Genomic DNA, 25,026 nt, shown 5'->3' on the forward strand with positions numbered 1-25,026 from the left:
AAAGTTGTAAAATACAGGAAAACAAAACAAGAAAACTTAGGGAGTTCCCATTGTGGCTCAGCAGTAATGAATCTGACCAATATTCATGAAGACATGGGTTCAATCCCTGATCTCCTTCAGTGGGTTAAGGATCCGGTGTTGCTGTGAACTGCAGTGTAGGTTGAAGATGCAGCTCCGATCCTGTGTTGCTATGGCTGTGGTGTAGGCTGGTAGCTGTAGCTCCGATTTGACCCCTAGACTGGGAACTTCCATGTGCCACGGGTGTAGCCCTAAAAAGACAAAAAAATTAAAAAAAAAAAGACAAATTACATTTATTTGTTTATTTATTGTTTTGGCTATGCCTGCAGGATTTGGAAGTTCCTGGGCCAGGGATCAAACCCTTGCCATAACGGCAACCTAAGCCGAAGCAGTGGCAACACCAAATCCTTAACCTGCTGAACCACCAGGAAACTCCTACAATGTGTTTGGTTTTTTTTTTTTTTTTTTTTTTTTGTCTTTGTTTTAGGGCCACACCCATGGCATATGGAGGTTCCCAGGCTAGGGGTCGAATCAGAGCTGTTGGTGCTGGCCACAGCCACAGCCACAGCAATGCCAGATCTGAGCCGCATCTGCAACTTACACCACAGCTCATGGCAACGTCAGATCCTTACCCACTGAGCGAGGCCAGGGATCGAACAGCAACCTCATGGTTCCTAGTCAGATTGGTTTCCACTGCACCATGACAGGAACTCCCAATGTGGTTTTTAATGGCCACAATAGATGTAACCAATTTATGTGCCATAACATTTAACCAATTTGTTTCATTTCAAGCTAGCTCCAGTTTTTGACATTATAAATCAGATCTTACCAACATTTTTGCATATAAATCTTTACACATATCTATGATTAATTCCTAGAATAAACTCCAGAAAGGAGGATTGCTGAGCTAAAAAAACACATAATTTAATCATTTTAAAACATATTGCCTAATTGACCTCTTCAAATCTCACACTTTTTTTTTTGTTTTTTAATGCCTGCACATGCAGCATATGGAAACTCCTGGGCCAAGGACTGATTTCAAGCCAAAGCCTACAGCATAGGCATAGGTTGCAGCCGTGGTAACACTGGCCCCATTAACCCATGCTGATTGAATCAGCACCTCCCAAGCGACCCAAGCTGCTGCATTCCGACTCTTTTGTTTGTTTGTTTTTGTTTTTTGCCTTTTCTAGGGCCACTCCCACAGCATATGGAGATTCCCAGGCTAGGGGTCTAATCAGAGCTGTAGCCACTGGCCTACACCAGAGCCACAGCAACTCGGGATCAGGATCGGAGCCTCGTCTGCAACCTACAGCACAGCTCATGGCAACGCGAGATCCTTAACACACTGAGCAAGGCCAAGGATCGAACCCACAACCTCATGGTTCCTAGTCGGATTCATTAACCACTGAGCCACAGCAGGAACTCCTGTATTCTGATTCTTAACCCACTGCTCCACAGCAGGAACTCCTCACATTCTCATTAGTGTAAGTGCCAATTTCACTGCACTCCTGACAAAAATAGCATGTTGTTGTAATTTGCATTTTTAGTAAGGATAGACATTTCTTTTTTGCTCTTCTTATTTTTTTTCTATATTTTTTACTGGGTAAAGTCATACTTTGTTCCTTACTATAGATTCTAGACTCTTGAATTTGGAAAACTAGATTAAAAAAAAAATTAGGGGAGTTCCCGTCGTGGCGCAGTGGTTAACGAATCCGACTAGGAACCATGAGGTTGCGGGTTCGGTCCCTGCCCTTGCTCAGTGGGTTAACGATCCGGCGTTGCCGTGAGCTGTGGTGTAGGTTGCAGACGAGGCTCGGATCCCTGCGTTGCTGTGGCTCTGGTGTAGGCCGGCGGCTACAGCTCTGATTCGACCCCTAGCCTGGGAACCTCCATATGCCGAGGGAGCGGCCCAAGAAATAGCAACAACAGCAACAACAAAAAAGACAAAAGACAAAAAGACAAAAAAAAAAAATTAGGGAATGGAGGGGACAAACTTTTTTCAATCAAGAAAACACACGACGGAGAGGAGTTTCCATTGTGGCTCAGGAGTTAAGAACCCAACATAGTGTTAAGGATGTGGTGTTGCCGCAAGTTTCAGCATGGGCCGCAGATGCAGCTCAGATCCTGCATTGCTGTGGCTGTAGTGTAGGCCAGCAGCTGCAGCTCCAATTCCACCCTTAGCCTGGGAAGTTCCACACGCCACAGGTACAGACTTAAAAAGAACAAAAAAGAAAAGACAAGACATGAGGGAGGGATAAATTAGGAGTGTGGGATTAACATATACACACTACTATATATAAAATAGATAATCAACAACGACCTACTGTATAGCACAGGGATAGCTACTCAATATTCTGTAATAACCTATATGGGAAAAGAATCTGAAAAAGAATGAATATATGTATATGTATAACAGAATCACTTTGCCATACATCTAAAACTAACACAACATTGTAAATCAACAATACTCCAATATAAAATTAAAATTAAATAAAAAAGAAAAACACATGGGATTAAAAAAATGATTCCTAGCATCCTTTCCTTAAAAAAGAGGAGTAGGGAGAAGCATTTTAACAGAAAAAAATGACATTATTACAGAAGAAAAGATTTTTTCCCAAGAAAGAATGATTGGCAATAGTTTATATTTTTCTGAGACTGGAGAGATTTTCATCAATGCTCAAACTGACAGTCCTTGCAGCAGGATTTGGGAACCACTGCACTCATCATGCAGCAATTCTTAGTCTCCTTTGAAAAATGAGATGGTCAGACTAGTGATCTAAAAACTTCTTCCTGGAGTTCCTACTGTGGTGCAGTGGGTTAAGAATCTGACTGCAGCAGTTTGGGTCACTGTGAAGGTGCGGGTTTAACCCTCAGTCTGTTGCAGTGGATTAAGGAGCCAGTGTTGCTGCAGCTGTGGTGTAGGTTGCTGTGGCTCGGATTCAATCCCTGGCTCCTGGGAACTTCCATATCCCATGAGTGTGGCCATTAAAAATTAAAATAAAAATGAATAATTCCTCCTCTGAATTTCAAGCCATTTCTTTCATATGCAGTCTAAACATAACTATCTGAGAGTTGTAGTGTATGTTTCCATTTGCCATAGGTTTTGAAGTAGATTTCATTCTTTTGTTTTTTTTTTTTTTTTTTTTGTAGGGCCATAGGGGAGGCACATGACAGTTCCCAGGCTTGGGGTTGAATCAGAGCTGTAGCTGCTGGCCTACACCACATCTGCAGCAACGCCAGATCTGAGCCCCATCCTTAATCCACTGAGAGGGGCCAAGGATCCAACCTGCATCCTCATGAATACTAGTTGGGTTTGTTTCTGCTGAGCCCAAACAGTAACTCCATCATTCACTTTTTTAAAAAAGGTGTACCTATTCTTATAGAAATTAGCTTCCAAGTCTAAACTTTGTAATAAAAAGTGACAATTTCCATACTGCTCATGAAAACACATCTCCCCATTCTATAGGCAAATACTTTTGCATAGAACCCTTAAGAAAGTTTCAGAATTTGATTTTGGGGTTCGTGGAAATTTACTTTTCATGAAGACAATTTCTAAGTATTTGCATGTTACATGTGCCAGAATATTTTCCTCTATGTGGATTGGGTCAAAAAAGAAAAGTGGCAATTTCCCATACTGAAATCACTGAGTAAAGAGACAAAGATATCTCAGGCATGTCCAAAGCTGATCACAACCATGTTCCAGAGTCTAGTCCTCAGCTTTGCAGAAACTTTAATTTTGTCAAGTGCCCAACTCATATCAAATTTTTAGCAACTGCAAAGGTTAATCAAACTGCTGCTGCTCCTTCTCCTCCTATTACTAACAGCTAACATTTATTGAACACTCTGTGTGTGCTAGACAGTATGCAATGTTACATACTTGGTTTAACTCATCCAATACTAACATCTGAGACAAGGTACTATTATTAAATCACATTTTGCAGATGAGCAAGCTGAAGTACCAGGAGATTCAAAACTTGGTTAAAAGTAGTCAGCTCTTTAATAGTGGAGCCAAGCTTCAAACCCCACTCTGTCACACTCCGTGACACTTACACTCTTCGTCATTACACTACACCATCTCTCCTAAAAAAAGATTTTTGAACTAAAATTATTTTTTTATTTTTTACTAAAGTATGGTTGATTTGTGCCAATTTCAACTGTACAGGAAAGTGACTTAGTCAGTATATACATACGCACATACATATATACATTCTTTTTTTAAATATTATTTTCCATCATGGTCTGAACCAGAAGATCGGATATAGCTCCCTGTGCTATGCAGTAGGACCTTATTGTTTATCTATTTTAAATGTAATAGTTTGCATTTACTAACCCCAAACTCCCAGTCCACCCCACTTCTTTCCCCCTTGAACTAAAATTATGTCTGTTAATTTACAGTAGACGATATTAATTTTCAGGGACTAATAACTCAGTAGCAAAACATCAAACAAAGGAAAGTCAATGGTCTAAGTACAGCTGAGAGGTGGTTAATTAACATAGGTTTGCTCCTTCCAAGACAGTGCTAAGTGCTAAACTCTAAGCTAGTCTAGCTCTCTCTAATTAAGACATCAAGCTGACCAAGTCCCTTTCATTACTATTCTTCCTTTAGAGAAGAAACAACAAATTGATTAGTTTAGGGCTTGATGGCTTTACAGTTTCACACTTTTTAACACAGTCTTTTCTCAGAAAGCCTCACTCTTAAGTTGCTTTATACTCCCAAACCACCCATTTGGATTTCTATCATTGGGGCACTCTTGCATCGCATTTTTCCTCTTCTTAGTTTTACTCTTGGTCAAAGCCCTGTCATTCTTTAACAGTAGTTCCCCTCTCTCTCCTATATACTTCAGTACTGACTGCAGTCCAGTACTTGGCTAGTGAGAAGTTAATTTCTTTATACAATATAAAAGTAGTATAAACATGCCACTAAGAGTTTTTCCTTCCAGAATTTCTCAACCTTCTTGAGGGAACAGAAGATTATGAAATGTTGAAAAAAGAAAAGAAAGTTGTGGTTGAATACAGCTGTTCAGATTGACCTACAGCACAAACATACACAGTGCATACGGAAATACATCTTAAAAGATAAATGTTGGTAATACTTTTATAATATAAAGATGATTTTTAAATTAAAAACTGATACCTGTGCAAAAGCTCTAAACTTGTTTTTGTTCTAAAGTTTTCACACCTAAGCCAAAATGTTTGACAATGATTTAAAAATGAAACTAAGATGGAGAATAAAGTAAGATAAAAAGTGAATTTTTCTTTAATGTTTCTCCAGAAATACTGAACCTAGGAAAGGCAAATACGTTTTGAAAGCTGCAATGAAAGGATTAAGACATACCCCCCTTCATAAACTAATATTGTTGATATTTAATAACCATAACTTGAGAATTATTTAGTAGGTCATGTTAGGAAATACTAGAATATTCACTGAATCAAATTAAGTAACTTTCACATTCAAATTGAATCTGGGAATGTGATCTTAATTTAATATGAAATTTATGTAGGTGAAACTGATTTCAAAAGAATCAGCAGAAATAAAAACAACTCTTAAAAAAAAAAACTCCCTAATTTATATTGACATGTAATTGGTTACATGCTCTTAAAGAAAGTGTTCAGTACAACTGTACAAAAGCAGTATACAGTACTATTATTTTTTCACAGCAACCAGGTTAGCAAAGCTCAGCCTAGAATTGGCCTTCCTTTAATAGAAATAAATAATACTTAGCTAAAAAGACAGGCAAGCCAATCAGGGTTTTCCTTAAATGAGCTTGAAAGCAATTTGTTATAGGTTGGATAATTGCTTCTTTTCGTACTGTTTACATTATTATATTCTTAGAAATTCTCTTTTGTACAATAGACTTGTATTCAGAGTGAAAAAATATTTATTGAGGCCTATTAGGAGCTATGCATATAATAAGTACTCTCAGTAAATTACCTATGTTTTGTCCAACAGTAATTGTCATTAAATTCTTTTTTTTGTCATTAAATTCTTAACAGAATAAAGTTTAATTAGTGAGGCTTTACAAAATTGATATTCTTTCTATATAAAGAATATAAAAAGATCTTTATTGTTTAATCCTTTCCAGAAGAATCTTGATAAGTAGATAAGGAAAAATCAATAAGGTGAAACAAACATAAACTGTACAGAACTTCTATTTTCTTGCTAGAGATTTTCTAGAGATAGACCGATTCCTTCCATAATTTGAAAACTGAAAAAAAAACTATAAATTTGTAGCATTACCTGAGAGAATCCATACTTTATTCACCCAAATAAAGGCTTATTTAAGTCTCCTTTCTCCTATACTCTGTATACCACATCTACACATACACGCCAAGTGAAGTTAAAACAGATGAAAAAAAAATACAAATACCTAAAAATTTCCTCTTTTTTGTGGAACATTTACAACTCGTGTATCCTGTTTATAGTGTAATGCCTTTTTCTTACAAGTGGTTAAAAAAAAGAAGTTAAATATGTATTTACAGCGTTGGTGTCTGGCAAATGCATTGCATAAAATCGAAACTGGATTTTTAGCGATTCTAACATAAAGATTTTCAGATATTTGATATACAGAGTGGTTGAGCATCAAGGCTGCTACTCAGAAAAGACTTCTAAAGTCCCAGTCCTCACGAACTGAGACTCAGGGGATGATACAATACAAAGCAGAAAGCACTAGAAAGGAAGCACAAATGTTACCCCGTGCTTCAAATGCAAATTTCAGAATTGCCATACCAAAATGATTTAAGGATTTAGGGTTTTGTCATAATTTTAGCATAATGGGGTGAAAAAACCCTCTATTCCTTTGTTCCCCAGACTCCAAGAACTCGGACCATGTTGGTGAAAATTGGTGACTGGTTCTGAGGGGGGCTGGAGGGTCGGTGCAGGGCGGGCGGTCCCTGGGGGTGGTTGCCCCTTTTGAGGCCTATGGTGTAGACACCAATACTCAGAACGCCGGGGTTCCCTGGCTAAACTCACGATTACCTCTGATGAGCCCCAAAGATCAATGAGTATCACTCTAGGCCTGGTCCCCCAGCAGAAAGGCGGCGACGGCGCAACATCAGCGGTTAAATTTTACAGACTTTCATAAGGCCGGTCTAGTGCACCTGTAACAAGATTACTAGGGCCGAGGGGCCGTATCTGGGAAAATGAAAGGATGGAAGGAGAGGGAAGGAAAATGAGGAGGGCACAGAGAAAAGGGGGAGGGGAGGGGGCGGGACAACGCAGGGAAGGCCACGGGTTTATGGACGAGATCGTGGAGTTGCCATGGAAACGTATCCCTCCGCCCGTGATCCGCGTCTTAGCCCCCTCAGTTCCCTCCGCGCGGCTTCTCGTCTGTTTCCGCCCAGCTCCTTTGTGCCGCGCAGAACGTCGAGATGACGCATGCGCAACGGAACCCAGCCGCCGCATATATAAGTGCGAACCGAGGCGCTTCCTCGTAGTGCCGCCGGGATCGTTGGCGACGCTGGGTGTGTTGCAGCTTTTGTATTACTCGTTCTGTGGGCACTGCGAGCTAAAGGAGCAGAGCTTGCGGGCCAGTCATCATGTCGCGCTACGGGCGGTACGGAGGAGGTAAGGGGCTGGGGCCCAGTGAGAGACGTTTCTGTGGGTGTAGTGAGTATTTAGAGGCCGTGGGGTTCGCGCGGCGGTTGGGAGACGGTTATTCCGCGTGCGTAATGGCGGCTTCGGCGCACACCATACGAAGCCGGAGGCGGCGGGGGCGGGGTGCAAGAAAGACAGGGGATGGCGGGGGTAGGTCTCGCTGGGGTTTTGAACAGTTCTTGGGCCTTTTTCTCTCGCCCAGCCTGAGCCGGGTTGTCGCTCAGTTTTGCTATTGCCCTTCCCTAAGCCGCCCGCCCGTCCCCCACCCCCCCCCCCGCCCTCGGCTGCCATTTTGCGCACATTGACGACCATGGTGGCGCATTTCCTTGGCGCTTTCCCGCCACTTTAGCAGACAGATGTGCCGTAAATTCAGGGGTGAATTTAAGACTGAGCTAAACCGGCAGCTTCGAGCTGGGTATTCTCGTCAGTCGGTGGAATTGCGGAGTGGGAATGGAGACATAATCTTTTCGTCTGGCGGCTGGTTTGTTTTCTCTTTTAGCTCTTTCGAGCGCAGTTTATGGCTCTGGGGCGGGGAGCTGGAGTCAAGGGCGAGCCTGCGCCTGGGGCGCTTGCCGTGGAGAACGAGAGCCGGCGCAGCCCCGCTCAGCCGACCCGGCCCTCGCCGGGGCCCGCCCGCCGCCGACGCCGCTGTTGCCGCCGGCCCGCGCGCTCCCAGCGCTCCGGGGGCTGCCGGGACTCGGGGGCGGGGCCGGGGCGGAACATCCTACCACGCAGCTGCGCTTGTGTTTTGGAGGTTCCTCCCCGCTTATTTGAATGTGAAGAATTTTGTCGTACGCTTAGCTTTCCAGAAGTGTACAGGCTTTGCTGGTTTTAAGATTAAATTCAGTCCTTGGTAGAGCATTAAACATGCTTTGCACAGTCTTAAAGATGGTCTCTTTTAAGGCAGAGGTTTCATTCAAACTTAAACCAGATTTTGCATAACATGCGTTTTTTTATTTACGTTTTTAAACAGAAACCAAGGTGTATGTTGGTAACCTGGGAACTGGTGCTGGCAAAGGAGAGTTAGAAAGGGCTTTCAGTTATTATGGTCCCTTAAGAACTGTGTGGATTGCCAGAAATCCTCCAGGATTTGCCTTTGTGGAATTTGAAGATCCTAGAGATGCAGAAGATGCAGTGCGAGGCCTGGATGGCAAGTAAGTGAGATGTCAGTTAATGAAACTTAAAATGTTAAGCGAGACGGTTCCTGTGCTAAGTTTGGATTATGTAGTCTGGAGGAGATTTTAGATAAATAGCCAATCGTTTTATTAAGACAGGAAGGGGAGAGCAAAGGTTGTGAGGGCAAAGAAAGCAGTTGTAAAGTTTTATATTTAGCATTTTTTTAGCATTAGAATTTTGTTACTTTTCTTTTTTTATAGAGTGATTTGTGGTTCTCGAGTGAGAGTTGAACTATCAACAGGCATGCCTCGGAGATCTCGTTTTGATAGACCACCTGCCCGACGTCCCTTTGATCCCAATGATAGATGCTATGAGTGTGGCGAAAAGGGACATTATGCTTATGATTGTCATCGCTATAGCCGGCGGAGAAGAAGCAGGTACTTATTTTCATAAAGGAACGATTGATGTACTAGTTAATCAAGTAATTTTTTTATTAGCAAGGCAGAAACTAGTGTTTTTCTATAAACTTGAATGTTAATTGTACAGGTGTATTTTACAATTTTTGTTTAATTAAAGAAATGTTAATATATTAATAATCAACCTGGTCAAAACCTTTCAGGTTTCTTCGTTTGAGTCAGTCGCCTTGATTCAGAATGTCACGAGCCTTATGATATCATGCTGAGGCGCCTTGCAAATCCGACAATTAAGATCCTCCTAGACCTTGAGGTGATCAGCATAAGAGGCCAGATCCCCTCGAGTCATCTACACCTAGCTTCACCTTATTCTTTAAAGGGCAGAAAATTTGAGACGGTGATCGCCGTAACAGTAAATTTGGCTTACAATTGGGGCCCCCTCCGGTTTAGAAAGAGGAACACCAGATTGACCACATTCCCAACTAGAAAAATCTTCTTGCGTCAATCAAGCCTCACCTGGCTCATTTGGCTGTCAGTTTGATCGTCGTTAGATTGAAGAAAACATCTAGATGCAGCGATCGGCTATAGATACTTCTAGATCGTCTAGATCTACTAGACCATGGGCCAAAGAGGGTCGACCTGCAAACTTGCAAGGTTTATTTTAAATACACATTACAGTGTTTTATATTATGTAATTCTAAGATGTAATTGAGTTTTTAACAAATCTTTTTTTAGGTAGTAAAAAAAAAAAAAATTAATAAGACAGCTAATAGGCCCAGAGTTTTATTTCCAAATGAGACACTAAATTTAAATAGTTTTGAGATTTGATTTCAGCAGAGGCACACAAACTCCAAAAATGAGTTACCATCTAACATTTTGCTCTTTTCTGACTTGAAAAATAGGTCACGGTCTAGATCACATTCGAGATCCAGGGGTAGGCGATACTCTCGCTCACGCAGCAGGAGCAGGGGAAGGAGGTGAGAGATGATGTTCAATTCACCTTAATAAGCAATAGGAAAAGTAATTGGAGGTGGACTTTTTAAAGTACTTCGATTTAATTTTTAGGTCAAGATCAGCCTCTCCTCGGCGATCAAGATCTGTGTCTCTTCGTAGATCAAGATCAGCTTCACTCAGACGATCTAGGTCTGGTTCTATAAAAGGATCGAGGTATTTCCAGTATGTAGCACTTTTTTTTCCCCCTTAACTGTATTTGATTGTCACGTCTTAATGACAGCAATGGAGAGGCATGAGGACATAATTGAAATGGAATGCCTCAGAAAATAAGAAAAAGGTTGGATTATACACATAGAGATGAAGAAAAACCCAACTAAAGATTTTTAAGGGCAGTTACAGAGACTGGTAGAGGAGAGTGCAAATCACAAATCAGTTCATTTCAGTGAACACTCAGATTAAACATGTTGAAAACTTGACTGTCGTCAGATTATATCTGTTGTATATAGGTAAGAGAGTTTGAGACCATAGAAATTTGTTGAGGATAACAATGAACCAGACTGTTTAACTAGACATTTAGGTTAGCCACAGAAAGGACAAGTTGAAATCCAATTAGGTATGTCAGTATTTTTTTATTTCCTTTGTAGAAAGCCTTAAAAGGTCATAGAAATTGATTAAATTCTAGATAATGTTATTCATGTTGAGTCAGTGGTACGGAATTGCACTGGGAGTTAGTGCAAATCAGTAATAGCAAACTTTAAATGCAGGGATTCTAAAACTTGGGAGTCCATTTGAAAAAGCTCTGGACCTTTTCTAGATAAATGCAATTAATTTGATTGCAGAACCTCAAGATGTTTATATGTCACCTTGATTTGGCTTGTGTGACACATTAGTGGTCCTGGATCATAGTTGATGATGCAGGAACAAAGCCTTACCCAGTCATGACTTCACTGAGTTTTTACCACGTGAAGAAATGAAGTTCAAGAGTCTATGTGAGGGTCCAATCTTAGACTGATATAAGGCATCTTGCTCAGTTCTAGCTCCTCTATTCCTAGACTACCTAATAAGGTCCTCAGTAGGTGTTTTAAGGAAATTACTCCTATGGACTAATTGGTATAATCGTATTTTTGTTTTTGTTAAGATCCCGGTCCAGGTCGAGATCAAGATCCAGGTCTCTTTCACGACCAAGAAGCAGGTAGGGTAACAATCTCACTGATGTTCTTCTAGTTATATGGCACCAATATCCAAAGAGTTCAAAGTGTTTTTTAGTTGTTGAAATTTCAAGTGTTAGCTCTAAGCTTACGTGTTAAGAAGGACACAGTACCTTAGTAATAAACCAAACTTTAGAACTTCATTTTTACATGGCCTTTTCTGGCTGACTTTCTGAACCAAGGGCATGTCAACTTACAGTGAGGAAGAAGTTGGTGAATTTGGGGTTATTAAGAGGCCTGTGTTAGAACTTATAGATGCATGGAGAGTCATTCTGAAATAATTGTGCTTTAAGCAGGGTGTAAAAGATTATCATGATAAAGCAGTTCACTTTGTGAAGGAAAAACAGTTTTTGGAAGATTTGCTTTTGTTAGCAAAATTTGATAGGTTTTTTTCAATTTAATTGTAGCCTGACATTTTAAGCTTAGAACAGTTTGGGGGTTCATTTTTTTGGTATTGTGATTTAAGAGGGATTGGATAGTACTTTTTCTTAATAGAATTTCTCATGTTTTGACAGCCGATCAAAGTCCAGATCGCCATCTCCCAAAAGAAGGTAAGCTAAATAATTTGTTGCCAAATCTTAATTGTCAAGTGTGGCCCTTGCAGATGCAGAATTTGTTTACTGCCTACTTTGAAGGCTTTGAGCTCTTTGGAGAATTGGTGCTATATAAAAATATTAGGTACAGTTTCTTAGAGAATCAAAATAACCTAGAGTTCAAGTAGTTGCTTTATAAGTTTTATAATTTCAGCAAAGAGGTCATTAAGCAGCCTTATGAAATTTTTTTAGATCTGCTGTAGTAACTTACTATCCTTGGCCACCTTTGAATTTGTTGAAACCTGAGTTTTGCCCTGACATGTATGTGAGAAGACATTTAAGTTTCAGTAGACACTAATTGGTTCCAAACTTCATGTCTTTTTTTTCCTTTTAGTCGTTCCCCATCAGGAAGTCCAAGAAGAAGTGCAAGTCCTGAAAGAGTGGACTAAAGTTTTTAAGTTCACCTTTTAGGGAAAAGTTATTTTGTTTACATTATTATAAGGGATTTGTGATGTCTGTAAAGTGTAACCTAGGGAAGGGTATTTCAACCGTCTAATCAAAATGGATCTGGACTATTACTCTGTAAATTCACAGCAGTAAGATAATATAAATTTTTGTTGAATGTATTAACATCCTATGGTCTGAAAATGTGGGTTTTTATTTGGCACATTTAAATAAAATGTTTCTAACTAGATTTTTGATTTGTGTTCAATATTAATACTCCTTAGTTTGATAAGCTCCAGGAGTCAACCTTGGTATTAAACATAATACAGACCTAGATTCAAAGTTTAATGGTGTGAACATCATTGACAAGAATACATGCACTTGGAAAATTGCTTTTTACCCTTAAGAGGTTTGGGTAAGTGGATAAGAACTTAATGGCATGAATGACCATGACACAGTCCCTAAATAAATCTATGGGAGTTGGTGTTAGGTATTATCAGGCTAATGATGTTTTCTGTGTCAGGCTTAGAGACTGCTGATATGCTGTAAGTGAGCATGATAGGAAATAAGTAAGCAGAGTTTATTAATGTGGTATAAGAAGTAGTTGGACTTGATGCTGGAGAATCTTAAGTTTTCTGACTCCTATTTAAGTATGGAATGTAACAGGTTTTCAGGCTTATTAGATGGCATCAAATTAGAGCTCCGTTTTTAGGAAGTTTTGTTTGTTTAGGATGTTTTCAACATTAACCAATTTCATGCCAAAGTTTTTCTGTTTTTGAGGAATTGTCTGAATTTGGGACAAAACAGTTTCATGTAAACCAGCTTTGCAAAATTTTCCAACCCTTCAAATGAGTTTTTTGTCCCTTCGAATGAATTGCCTTATTCTGAGCAGAGAGCTGTTAATGCCCAAGCTAGGTTTTTCACTTCCCCAACACCAACATACTTTTTATCTTATTTTGCCAGGCTGGTGCAAAGTAATTAAAGATGTCAATCAGAAATGTTAATGAGATACCAGTTTTGTAAATCCCACCTATATTTAGCAGCACCTCATGTAGTTATTTTTTGGTAGCATCTGGTAGAGTGTAGAGTGTTACAGCCAGTAGATTGTTTAAATATCTTTAGTAGGGCAGTAAGAGTTAATATTGAGTCGAGCTTTTACCAGGTATTCTCTATAGTTTCGATGAAAAAAAAAAATCACTGCTGGTGGCACAGCTATCTGCCTGTTTCTTATGCTTTTAAACAAAGTTATTGGATAGCATTGCAATTTGGGAGTCCTGATCTGCCTTATTTAGTGGTCTGAATGATCATTAGTATGTTGGAAGTTTGGATGCTCTGTTACTGGAATCTTTGACTACTGGCTGTGTTATATGGTTGGTATAAAGCTATGTGTGTAATCAGCAGGCTTATTTGTTGCACTCGGTCAGCTTTAATTGTTCTGTATTATATAAAGATAAGTTTATTCAACAATAAATCTGCAGAGAATAAACAGTCCTGATCAATTTTTGGAAGTGGGAGTTTTGAGCTAAGAGTAGGAATCATTAATCTTCCTTTGGGATGGATTACTGATTCATCCTAGAGATTAGTATGAAAGGATAAAAAGGATATGGAGGAGGGGTAGGAGCAAAAATGGTTTTAAGAAACAAGCATAGAAAATTTTATTTATCCTTAATGGGAGAGGGAACATTGAGTATGTAGGACAACATCTTTTGTACCCTTGACTGCTAACTACCCCTGTGTTCAATATATTAGGATAACATTGGTTCAGTGCACCTTTTTTCTGTCTTTATGCGTTGGGACTGCTAAATTTATCATGTGATTGACTTGAAAAGTGCTGGTCCAGACTCATTCCTTCTAAATTTTAAACCTGGCATTGATTGGTAGATAACTGAACATGTCAGACACTAAGTACTTTGGGCATGGAATCTTTATCTTGATTCTCTCTCCTAGGCATGGGAGGTAAGTATTGCATACTCATGACTTCATTTCGGTAGTCCTCCCTTGGGCTTTGACTAAGCTATGTATCAAGTTATGTCTCCTCTCCTGAGGATGAAGAAAATCTGAGGGGGGTCCTGAAATAGTGTCAGTTTGTAACTCAGGTTAAATGAATGGTACTGTGGATTTGTCGTTTTTGTCTTTGTGTAGGCTATCTTGAAGGAACAGTGATTTCCAGGATATATTAAGCTAATTGGGAATCGGAAGCTCTAAAACTTAAATGTTGGCAAAGAGTTTATCAGAGTGTAGGACAGGACCAAAGAATTCATTAGATTTGGCTCTGAGTGAGGAACTATTGCTTGGAGAACTTGGCAGGGGAGGGCTGTACCTAATTCTGTAGCTGGGACAACATGTTAAAGGAGGTCAAAATGACAAATATTGGGGGCCTGGCTTGTCTTGGAGTGTTTGGAGTGTGGTGACAAGCCAAAGAAATGAGGCAAAGATGCCTAGGTTTATGATATGGTAATATTAAACCTGTTACATCCAGAACTATTTAAAGGGTGGGAAGAAAAGCACTAGTTGGCAATTTCAAAGCCTGATAATCTTTTTTTCCCCCACACCTTACTGGTTTAGAGTTACCATTCTAGTAAAAAAGTCAAAATGACATTGTTACTTAATCCTCAACAAATTAGTGCTGTTAAACCCTATCTCACAGAGAAGGAAATGGGCTCTTTTGCTAGGAGATGGGAAAAGTTTCAATCTATGGTTTCAAAACCTTGGTTTTCTTTTCTTTTTTTTTTGCTTTTTTTTTTTTTTTTTTTTTTTTTTTTGCTTTTTTAGGGCTGTTCTGCGGCATATGGAAGTTCCCAGGCCAGGGGTCAAATCAGAGCTGCAGCTTCTGGCCTGTTATGCCACAGCCACAGCAACTCAGGCACACCTCGTCTGCAACCTACACCACAGCTCATGGCAATGCCAGATCCTTAACCCACTGAGCGAGGCCAGGGATCAAACCTGCATCCTCATGGATACTAGTTGGCTTCATAACCTGATAAGCTACAATGTGAACTCCCCAAAGCCCTAGCTTTTTAAATCAATAAAGCACCTAGCTGGAGTTCTCTTGTGGTGAAGTGAGTTAAGGACCTGGTGTCACTGCTGTGAGAATCAATCCCTGGCATGGGACTTTCCCCACGCATCAGGTGTGGCAAAAAAAAAAAAAAAAAAAAAAAGGCACTTAGTTGCTCCATTAAGACCACATTATGGAAAAGTCAAAAAACAAAATAACCCTTGATCCTACCCATCACATTGTACCATAGTTAATAACTTAGCTATTTTCTTTTCAGACTCAATGCGGAAAAGATGCTAGGTAGAAGGATAGTTCTGGAGCACATGGAATGTAGTAGCTAAGTATTAAGCCTGCAAGGCCATTTCTCAAACCTAATTTTTCCTTTTCCCCCATGCTGCTGACCCAACCTATTTTCCATATCATTACATTTTCTGACTTGGTAATATACTCAAAGAGTAAAGGGTGAGAAGGCTCTCTACTCCTCTCAGCTGCCCAGTTATCTCCCCAAAGGCAACCATTGTTGTCAGTTATAGCCTGAACAAATACACACATTTCCTCCTTTTTACTTTTAAAACAAAATACATACCTTGCTTTTCTCATTTAATATCTTACAGAACTCCTATAAATAAAAATGGCGCTTAAAAAGTCTAGTTATTTAGTTGCTTGGATGTTTGCATGATGTATGCAATAGACATTTGTGCCCCTTCACTGTGCAAGGTACTGCTGGCTTTGGAATACAGAAGTGAACAAAGTCTTAAGGCGCTTAAGTTCTGGAGAGAGAAATGAACACATGTCAGGTGCGTAATAAGTTATCTGGAGAATAAAGAGACAGGGATAGAGAATTGGTTGCCGTTGTGTGAAGGGTGGTCTAAGAAGGCCTCTGATAGTGACAACATTTGAGCAAGTGAGGGAGTCAGTGACACAACTTGTGAGGGCACAGTAATACAAAGCCCTAAAGTATGAGTTGTTGGAGGGTTAGGAGGCCAGTAGGAAGAGATGGCATAAGGAGGGGGATGTAGGATATATAGAGATCATGTAGGACTGTATGCCTTAGGAAGGGACTCAACTGTTTTCCTTAGAGTTTTTGAGGAGAGTAATAGGAATTGAATCATTTCTCTGTTGATGGACCTGACGGTTGTTCCTAGCTAACTATTCCAGCACTTCAGTGAGTTACCTTGCACAATACATTGCACATGTGACCATGTGTATCTAGGATAATTCCTTGAAGTTGAAATGCTGGGTCAGAGGGGCTTTGTGTTTATATTTTTGCTAGCTACTGTTTGCCTTGGTGGGAATGTATAGAGTGCCTGTTTCTGTACCATTGCCCATTTGGTACACATGGTGTAACTACATAGTGGGCTGTCAACCTTGCTGACTTTTTACTAATCTTTGTTGAAAAAAATGTCTCAGCATAGTTTAATTGTAAAATACATGTTTTCCTCCCATTCTGAAAAACTGACATGTATTCAAAAGTCTGGTTTAGGTTCCCTTGCTCTCAACACACTGACCTTTGATAGTAGGATTCCTGTTGACACTGTAATTGCCTGTTGACTTCTCTGCAGCTATGCTACCACAAGACAAATTGTGATGGTGTGTATCAAGCTTTGTTCTGTTTCTTCATTGCCTAGTGCTTATTAACACTTAGATATTTGGTGAATAAAAAGTGAATTCATGGATCAGTGAACTCTGATCTATTAAACCAACGGAAAATTGGAACCTCTTTTCTGTGAGACCTTTATAATTAATCACCCACATTTAAAGGCCCACATTTTCAAGTTAGCTATCTCTTAGTCTGACCCCTGTCTGAATCTGCTGCATACAGGGGATTTACATCCTTAGGCTGCTGTTTACAATGCTCAGCCCCACTCTGAAACTTCAGTGCAAGGTTTTTATCATCTCACCTGGGTTAACTCAGAGTTCTGGTCAGAAGGAACTGGAAAATTTCTGCACGGAAAGTTGTCTGCAGAAAGGGTGCAGGCTTACCTACCTCCCCAAGAACTTACAAGCCCAGGCGAGTCAGTCTAACCTATGTGAAGAAGGTCAAAGCCATCCATTTCTTAGGACTGCCTGATGCCTAAGGTCATGTCCTGTCCACCTCTGTGAATGCCCTGGTTTCTTAGTGACTAAAGCCTGAACAGGTGGCAGGATACAAGCCTATATATACAAAAACTGTGTTTTTGTTTTTGTGTCTTTTTAGGACCGTATCTGCAGCATATGGAATTTTCCAGGCTAGGGGTTGAATCAGCTGCAGCTGCTGGCCTGTGCCACAGTCATAGCAACACCAGATCCAAGACACATCTGCAGCCTACACCATATCTGGCAGCAGTGCTGGATCCTTAACCACCGTGCAAGGCCAGGGATTGAACCCTTGTTCTTATGGATACCAATCCAGTTCTTGACCTGCTGAACCACAAGGGGAACTCCAAGACTGTTTTTATCTCAGTTTATTTTTTAATTTATTTTTTGTCTTTTTCTAGGGCCGTACTGGTGGCACATGGAGGTTCCCAGGCTAGGGGTCTAATTGGAGCTGTAGCCGCCAGCCTACACCAGAGCCACAGCAACATGGGATTCAAGCCATCTGCGATCTACACCACAGTTCACGGCAACACCGGATCCTGAGTGTGGCCAGGGATCGAACCCGCAACCTCATGGTTCCTAATCAGATTCGCTAACCACTTAGCCACTCCTTACCTCAGTTTATAACATATATTCAAGAAATATGAATTCTAGAAAATGAATACTTTCCCTGCCAACAATCAAAAAAAAAAAAAAAAGTTCCCATCGTGGGTCAGTGGTTAGCAAATTCTAGCTAAACACATTGAGCTTAAAGTATTGATGAATATTATAAGACAGTAATAAGGAAAGCTTTTACTCTAGGGCAGGGGTTCTCAACCCTAGTTACAAATTGGGACCATCTAGGGAGCTTTAAGAACATTCTAGTGTAATTGCAATTGCCAAGGGTGAATCCTGCCTGGGTATTAATATTCTAAAAAAATCTCCCTTAGTGATTCTTCTATAGCCAGAATTGAAAACTGCTGCTGAAGGGGCTGGTGTTAGCCAGCTCCCAGTTCACTAGTTGTTGGACACACTGGCTTGACTTACTGCTATTACAGTAAGAAAATCAGCAGCGCTCACATGTGATTCAAAAGAAGATTCTATTATACATCTGGGATTCTCTGATCCTATCTCTAACCCAACGACCCTATACTGGAGTGAAACCATTCTATGATAAAGGAGTTTATATTAGTACCAGTAGAGGAAGCTGTGCTCAGAGATACTCATTTTTAAATTTCTTCTTTTTCTGTCTCTTTAGGGCCGAGGAGTTCCCAGGGTAGGGGTTGAATCGGAGCTGTGGCCACCAGCCTACACAACAGCCTATTAACAACTCAAGATTGGAGCTGTGTCTGCGACCTAGACTGTAGCTCTTAGCAACACCAGATCCTTAACCCACTAGAGTCCAGGGATGGAACTCTTGTCCTGCTGGATCCTAGTTGGGTTTGTTACCACTGAGCCATGACAGGAACTTCCACTCATTTTCTTAAAAAGTTAATGTTCTGTTTAAGAAATTTTAAGGAATGTTTACCAGAACTACTCCAGACATGGCCTTCCTTTGGTCACAATAACTGTTTCCAAGCATCTAAGGCTCTGTTACATGCGTATATTTACAATTATTTCATCTTTCCAGTGTGTTAATGTTTTTATCATTATAAAATAACCAGTACTATTTGTTGTTTTAAAGTATGCTTTTTTTTTTTTGGTCTTTTTAGGGCCGCATCCGAGGCATATGGAGGTTCCCAGGCTAGGGGTCGAATCAAAGCTGTAGCCAGTGGCCTACGCCACAGCCACAGAGAAACGCACAGCAACACCAGATCCTTAACCCATTGAGCGAGGCCAGGGATTGAACCTGAAACCTCATGGTTCCTAGTTGGATTCATTTTTGCTGAGCCACAACAGGAACTCCTACTTTTTTCTGATACTTATATAGCCACTTCTCCTATTTTATGATTATACAGTTTTTGTGGTGTATCTTTTCCATCCATTTACTTTCAGCTTACCGGTGCATGTACAGTTGACCCTTGAATGGCGTGGGTGTGACCAGCATGGTCCACTTATACGTGGATGTTTTTTTCAATAGATATTGCATACCTACTAGAGAACTGTGATCCATGGATGCAGGACCACAGATGATGATGGCTAACCACAGTTACACCTGGATTTTTGATTGGATGGTGGTGGTACGGACAGTTCTTCAAAGTCAACCATAGTTAGTTGCTAGATCTTGCTTTTTAATTCTGCCAGACAAACTGCCTTTTGGTTTATTTAAACCATCTACATATAACAGAATTAATGATACAGCTGGATTTGTAATTGGCATTTTCTATATATCTCCTGTCTTGGTTGTTTTCTATATATCTCCTGTCTTTTTCACTTCCTATTCACTGCTTTTTTTTTTGTATTAAACATTTTTTGGTGTAATATTTAAATTACTCTGGCTTTTTTTTGGTCTTTTCAGGGCTGCACACTTGGCTATAGAAGTTCCCAGGCTAGGGGTCGAATTAGAGGTGTAGCTGCCAGCCACAGCAACTCGATACCAGCTGCATGTGTGACCTTCACCACAGCTCATGGCAACACCAGATCTTTAACCCACTGAGTGAGGCCAGGGATTGAACCTGCATCCTCATAGATACTAAGCTAGTTCATTTCCACTCAACCACAATGGGAACTTCTGCCTCTTGCATACTTGTGATCTAGTTGTTTAAAATATTACAACTGATAATGGGAAATATCTAGGGAACAGGATGTGTGCTGTGCTTCCCTTCTGTCTCCTGTTCCCAGTCCTGTTTTTTCATGTTCTACTCTTTGCAAACAATCCATTTATTCATTGACACTAACTTTCTTTAGTCCTCTGAAATTGGAGTGTCATTGGTCACCTAACAATCACAACAGTTCGACCTCCCCAGCATGCCACCTTAGTTTAGACTTTATAGCAATGTTTGTGCAGTTACATCTTACCTTGCTAGGCAAAATGAATGGGCACTGGAAGATGAATGTCTCACAGCTAAGAATAAGAACTATGTCATATGAATTTGAAACATAAGAATCCATAGGTCATTGAACTGAAGTCAAGTCAATGAAATGCTCACCTGTGAAAGATGAGAACTCAGAATAATCTAGCACTAGTCTGGCTGTGGGTAGGGGGTATATGGTAAAGAAGGCATGGACTCTTGGGGGTCTGGAGACTTACTCTTGGGGGAGGAGGTTGCATTTGAGTTGATATTTGCATTTTCAACAAGGCTTTAATAATCTCATAGTTATGTACAATGTTTTCCATATTGAATACCATGTTTGGACCCCTAGCCTGGGAACTTCTATATGCCGAGGGTGCAGCCCTAAAAGACAAAAAAAAAGATCATTAAAATCTAATTCCCTCACAAGTGAGAAAACCGAGGCCAAGTGAAATTAGATTGCTTACTCATGTAGTAAAGGGCAGGAGCAAAGTTAATGCTCAGGGCTTCCGGCTCTGTCATGCGCAAATCTATATCATCCAGTTCTTACTCTTGGTCTTGTTTTCCCCAGAGAGACTGTGATATCCCTAAGGAACATACTACATTTTGGACATTACCTCTTTTTTTTTTTTGCTTTTTAGGGCCACACCCATGGCATATGGAGGTTCCCAGGCTAGGGGTCAAATCGGAGATACAGCTGCCAGCCTACTCCACAGCCACAACAACAGAGGATCTGAGCCTCATCTGTGGCCACACCACGGCCCACAGCAACGCTGGATCCCCAACCCACTGAGCAAGGCCAAGGATCAAACCCACAATCTCATGGTTCCTAAATGGATTCATTTCTGCTGCACCACGATAGGAACTCCCTCATTTTTTTTTTTTTTTTAAATGAGACTTTAGAATCCAGAACATGTCATAGCTACTTGGCCCATTTCCCAAAGGTCCATGCCAATTCTAAAGATGAGTGAAGAAACCAGGTGTTTTGGGTGCAGATTTTGGTTTTATTTCAGTTGATTATTAGCATATAGTAGTATAAGATACATTTCTTTAAAAACCATCAACACAAACCCATCACCAATGATTCAATTGTTTAGGAAAAGAGGGAACTCCAGCCTCGTACTCCCTAATACAACATCTGGTCTCCGTGCAATGTGCAATCCCCAGCAATGCCCTCTCCACACACTAACACAGTTCTTGTCTCCAGCGGCTTCCTTCGCATGTCTTGGCTGGGCTGGGTTTTCTTAGTGAACTCCAAAGGCAGAGAATCAAATTTACAGATTTTTTTTTCTGGATATTTAGATCTTGTATTTTAAGTCATACTATAAGGCTCAAAGATAGTTACATTTAAACTCTGACTAGGGCTTCTTATAAAAGTGATAGCTGGAAAGAAAGGCTAGCTCTAACAGAGTAAGGGTCAGACCCCCTCTTTTCCCATTAGTGACCCCGGGAATGCTCTGGAAGACTGAAGTGGAAGCAAAGAAGGACTTGAATTTGCATGACTGATCTTGAATCCAGGCTAAATTTTTCTTGGCTGTGCGACCTTAGGTGGGTCATTTACCTCTAAGCCTCAGGTGGCTCACTTCTCCATCATTCTTTTATTGAGGCAGAGAGGTTCCTCTTATCAGCAGGCTGAATGAGCTAAGTAACCTCTGAAAACTCCAAAGTGCTGCACAGATCAAGGTGGTATGAGGTAGAAGAGGAGGGAAAAGAAGGAATGAGTAGAATCAAAGAAAAAAGGGGTGAAAAGAAGCAGAGTGGAGAGACAGAGCCAACACAAGGATCTGGATACCACTTCTGGATTAGGGTCAGGGCTTAGATGATGATATTGCTGGTTGGGTCTTCACCACACAGAGAATAGAGCTGACCATTAGACCTGGCCTGGAGTCAGTCATTGGGAAAGAAATTGAAATTCAGATTATCGTGACAACTACCATATGTGTGATTTTAATTCACAGGATCACTTTTAAAGCTTCTAAATCTTCATCTTATCTCTGCACAGGAGACAGGTTCCTGAAGGGGCTCCCAGCCTGCCCCTGAAACAGGTCATAACTTAACACTTCCTTAAGCCACAGAAAACACAAACCAAGTGGTGTGGTTGTACTCCTCACCAGGCTTCAGCAGCACAGGAGGGAAGTGGGGCTGTGGAGGGGAAAACAGTACAGGTTACACCTTGCCAGTCTGGGTTGCACCTTTAAGCATTCAGGAATGGTCTCTAGGCCAGTTCTGTGAACCAGTTGCCAGTCTAAGAGCCGTTTATTATTGGTATGCGATGAGATACAGAAATTGAGCCAGAATGAAAATCAACCACATTATTAAGCACACTTTGTCACAGCAAGACTTTCTTAAAGAAGGAAGAGGTGTTGGAGTTCCCATCGTGGCTGAGTGGTTAACAAATCTGACTAAGAACCATGAGGTTGCAGGTTTGATCCCTGGCTTCACTCAGTGGGTTAAGGATCTGGCGTTGCCATGAGCTGTGGGTTAGGTCACAGACATGGCTCGGATCTGGCATTACTGTGGCTCTGGCATAGGCTGGCAGCCTACAGCTCCAATTAGATCCCTAGCCTGGGAACCTCCATATGTCATGGGTGTGGCCCTAGAAAAGGCAAAAAAAAAAAAAAAAAAAAAAAGGAAAGAACCAACAACAACAAAGAAGAGGTGTTGATTACATTCTGGTGCAAGCTGCAAGCATCTTACCTTGGGCTGAGCTTTGAAGAGTATTACTCTAGGCAATAGCTAGAAAAGAAAGTTATGAAGAAGCAAATAGGAAGAAAAGATCATTTTAAAAGGATCATTTTAATAGCGTGGCTGCAGAAAATGAGTATTGGTAAGGAGAAACATTAAACCAAATGAAGACTTTGAAGGTATAAAATAGAAATTTTTTTTAAACATGTAAATGCCATGAAAGTAACTTGGCTAAGTGTTTCTTGTGTTTATGATGACTTGGAGAAGAGAACACACAGAGACTTTTGAATCATACAGACCTGACTTGAGTATCATGACCTCTGTCATCTAGTGTGACTTTGGACATGACACCACCACAAGCTGGCTTGTGGACTTACCTGATTGACTGCATTAGGCCAGTTCTGGGTCTCAAGGCAGAAACCAGAGTGCTTGGGATAGACTGCTCCAGTTTTGCCCTTCAGCGTGCCATCCAGGAAGTTGCCCGTGTAAAACTGGATCCCAGGCTGGGTAGTGTACACTTCCAGGACCCTCCCGCTTCCAGCATGATGGACCCTAGGGGTAAAGTCAAACCACATACATATAGACCCAAGATGGAAAAGCTGACAGAAGCTGGGAAGTAGCTTTGAGTCAGGAATAAGACCCAGCCAGAGCAGGGACAAGATATATGGAGGAGACAAAGGAAGAGCATGTGGGGAAGTTCCTGTTATGACGCAGCAGAAATGAATCCAACTAGTATCCATAAGGATGCGGGTTTGATCCTTGGCCTAGCTCAGTGGGTCTGGGATCTGGCATTGCCGTGAGCTGTGGTATAGGTCGCAGACACAGCTCGGATCCTGCGTTGCTGTGGCTGGGGTGTAGGCCGGAAACTGTAGCTCCAATTCAACCCCTAGCGTGGGAACTTCCGTATGCCGTGGGTGTGGCCATAAAAAGCAGAAAAAGAAGAGCATGATGGGAAATTATTACAGCCTCATAGGTGAGGCATGAGTATGTGGTTTTGAGGATCCCCAGTAGCAACTTCTCACTCTTGAGTTTCGCTTCTCTGGGGAAGGGCAAAACAGACGCACCCCAGTCGGGGTGTGTGTGTGTGTGTGTGTGTGTGGCAAAACAGACGCACCCCAGTCGGGGTGTGTGTGTGTGTGTGGGGGGCAAAACAGACGCACCCCAGTCGGTGTGTGTGTGTGTGTGTGTGTTGGAGGCAGCCGGGTTGGAGAGAGACAATTTTAGGGTTCTAGGAGTCTGGGATTCCTTTTCATAAAGAGTTGGAGCTCCGTGCTTGGCCTGGTGAGACAACCTGCTATGTCTTGAAACAGAAGAGATGCTTTTCTAAATTCAACTGCTCCCCACCCTGGAGCAGGCAGGTCTCTTTAGTCAGACCTCCCTACCCCCATCCCCGCCAGAATAGATCTATTGTGGGTTTCTGCTAGATTCACTTTTTTTTTTTTTTTTTTTAAACCAGGCCTCTACAGAGGGGAGAGTACCTACCTGGTCCTATAATTGGGATTAAAGGGATATAGACAAAAGGCTGAGTCTTGGAGTCTCACATCCCACAATGTATAGTCAACAAGAGGTGCCCGGAAAGATGTTTGGAGTAGTGGAGAGAAGGCAGGAGGGTCTCCTCAGATGATGGCCATGGGAAGAGAAATGTGAATAAGAGGCATAGAAGAGGAAAGCAGGGTTGAGCTGAAGAAACACAGCTAGGGCCTCAGTGTTGGGGCTCTGAGGGAGAGAAGGCTTTTGAAATTCTTTGTTTCTAGTAGAGCTTGAATCATTTTGTCTCCTTTATTTAAAATCCATTGGTTCTACAAACATTTATTATTTGCTAGTGCCAAGCACAGATTGGGCATTAGGGTAGAGGTAGGGATTCATAAAGATGAGATGGCCTGAGGAACTTGGAATTTAGTGAGAAAGAGAGAGTGTGGACACAGATGCCTGTCAGACAAGGCTGGAAGTGGTGAGTGCCATAAAGGAAACATAACCTCCTGTTTTTCATGGAAGCAGGCAGGGCATAAATCACAAGTCAAGAACAGATGATAGGCTCAGAAGTTCAAGGAAAGCAGAGG

General features: G+C 41.1%; 2 protein-coding genes across 10 annotated transcripts in view; one reads left to right on the plus strand and one right to left on the minus strand.

Annotated features, from left to right (window-relative positions):
* SRSF7 (serine and arginine rich splicing factor 7) lies at positions 3,173 to 12,530 on the plus strand. 9 transcript variants are annotated; one of them, XR_002342763.1, is made up of 9 exons: positions 7,407 to 7,582; positions 8,586 to 8,766; positions 8,989 to 9,165; positions 9,348 to 9,795; positions 10,044 to 10,118; positions 10,207 to 10,317; positions 11,234 to 11,287; positions 11,819 to 11,854; positions 12,231 to 12,530. XR_002342763.1 is itself a non-coding variant. In XM_003125210.5 (8 exons), the coding sequence occupies exons 1-8, from the start codon at positions 7,555 to 7,557 to the stop codon at positions 12,283 to 12,285; spliced, it is 717 nt and encodes a 238-aa protein (XP_003125258.1). In that variant the 5' UTR covers positions 3,173 to 7,554; the 3' UTR covers positions 12,286 to 12,530. The 9 variants fall into 9 exon arrangements, 6 of the variants coding, with proteins under 6 accessions (XP_003125258.1, XP_005662656.1, XP_020943262.1 ...); XM_003125210.5 differs by lacking the exon at positions 9,348 to 9,795 and having other exon boundaries at positions 3,173 to 7,582; XM_005662599.3 differs by lacking the exon at positions 9,348 to 9,795 and having other exon boundaries at positions 3,173 to 7,582; positions 10,207 to 10,308.
* GALM (galactose mutarotase) overlaps positions 21,265 to 25,026 on the minus strand; it is a 65,301-nt gene continuing 61,539 nt past the window's right edge. Inside the window, 2 exon segments of the mRNA NM_214406.1 lie at positions 21,265 to 22,423; positions 23,344 to 23,518. Coding sequence (NP_999571.1) covers positions 22,346 to 22,423; positions 23,344 to 23,518 — 253 coding nt within the window. The 3' untranslated portion in view covers positions 21,265 to 22,345.

This window comes from Sus scrofa, chromosome 3 (genome assembly GCF_000003025.6).
Source record: "Sus scrofa isolate TJ Tabasco breed Duroc chromosome 3, Sscrofa11.1, whole genome shotgun sequence".
Taxonomy (NCBI): Eukaryota; Metazoa; Chordata; class Mammalia; order Artiodactyla; family Suidae; genus Sus; species Sus scrofa.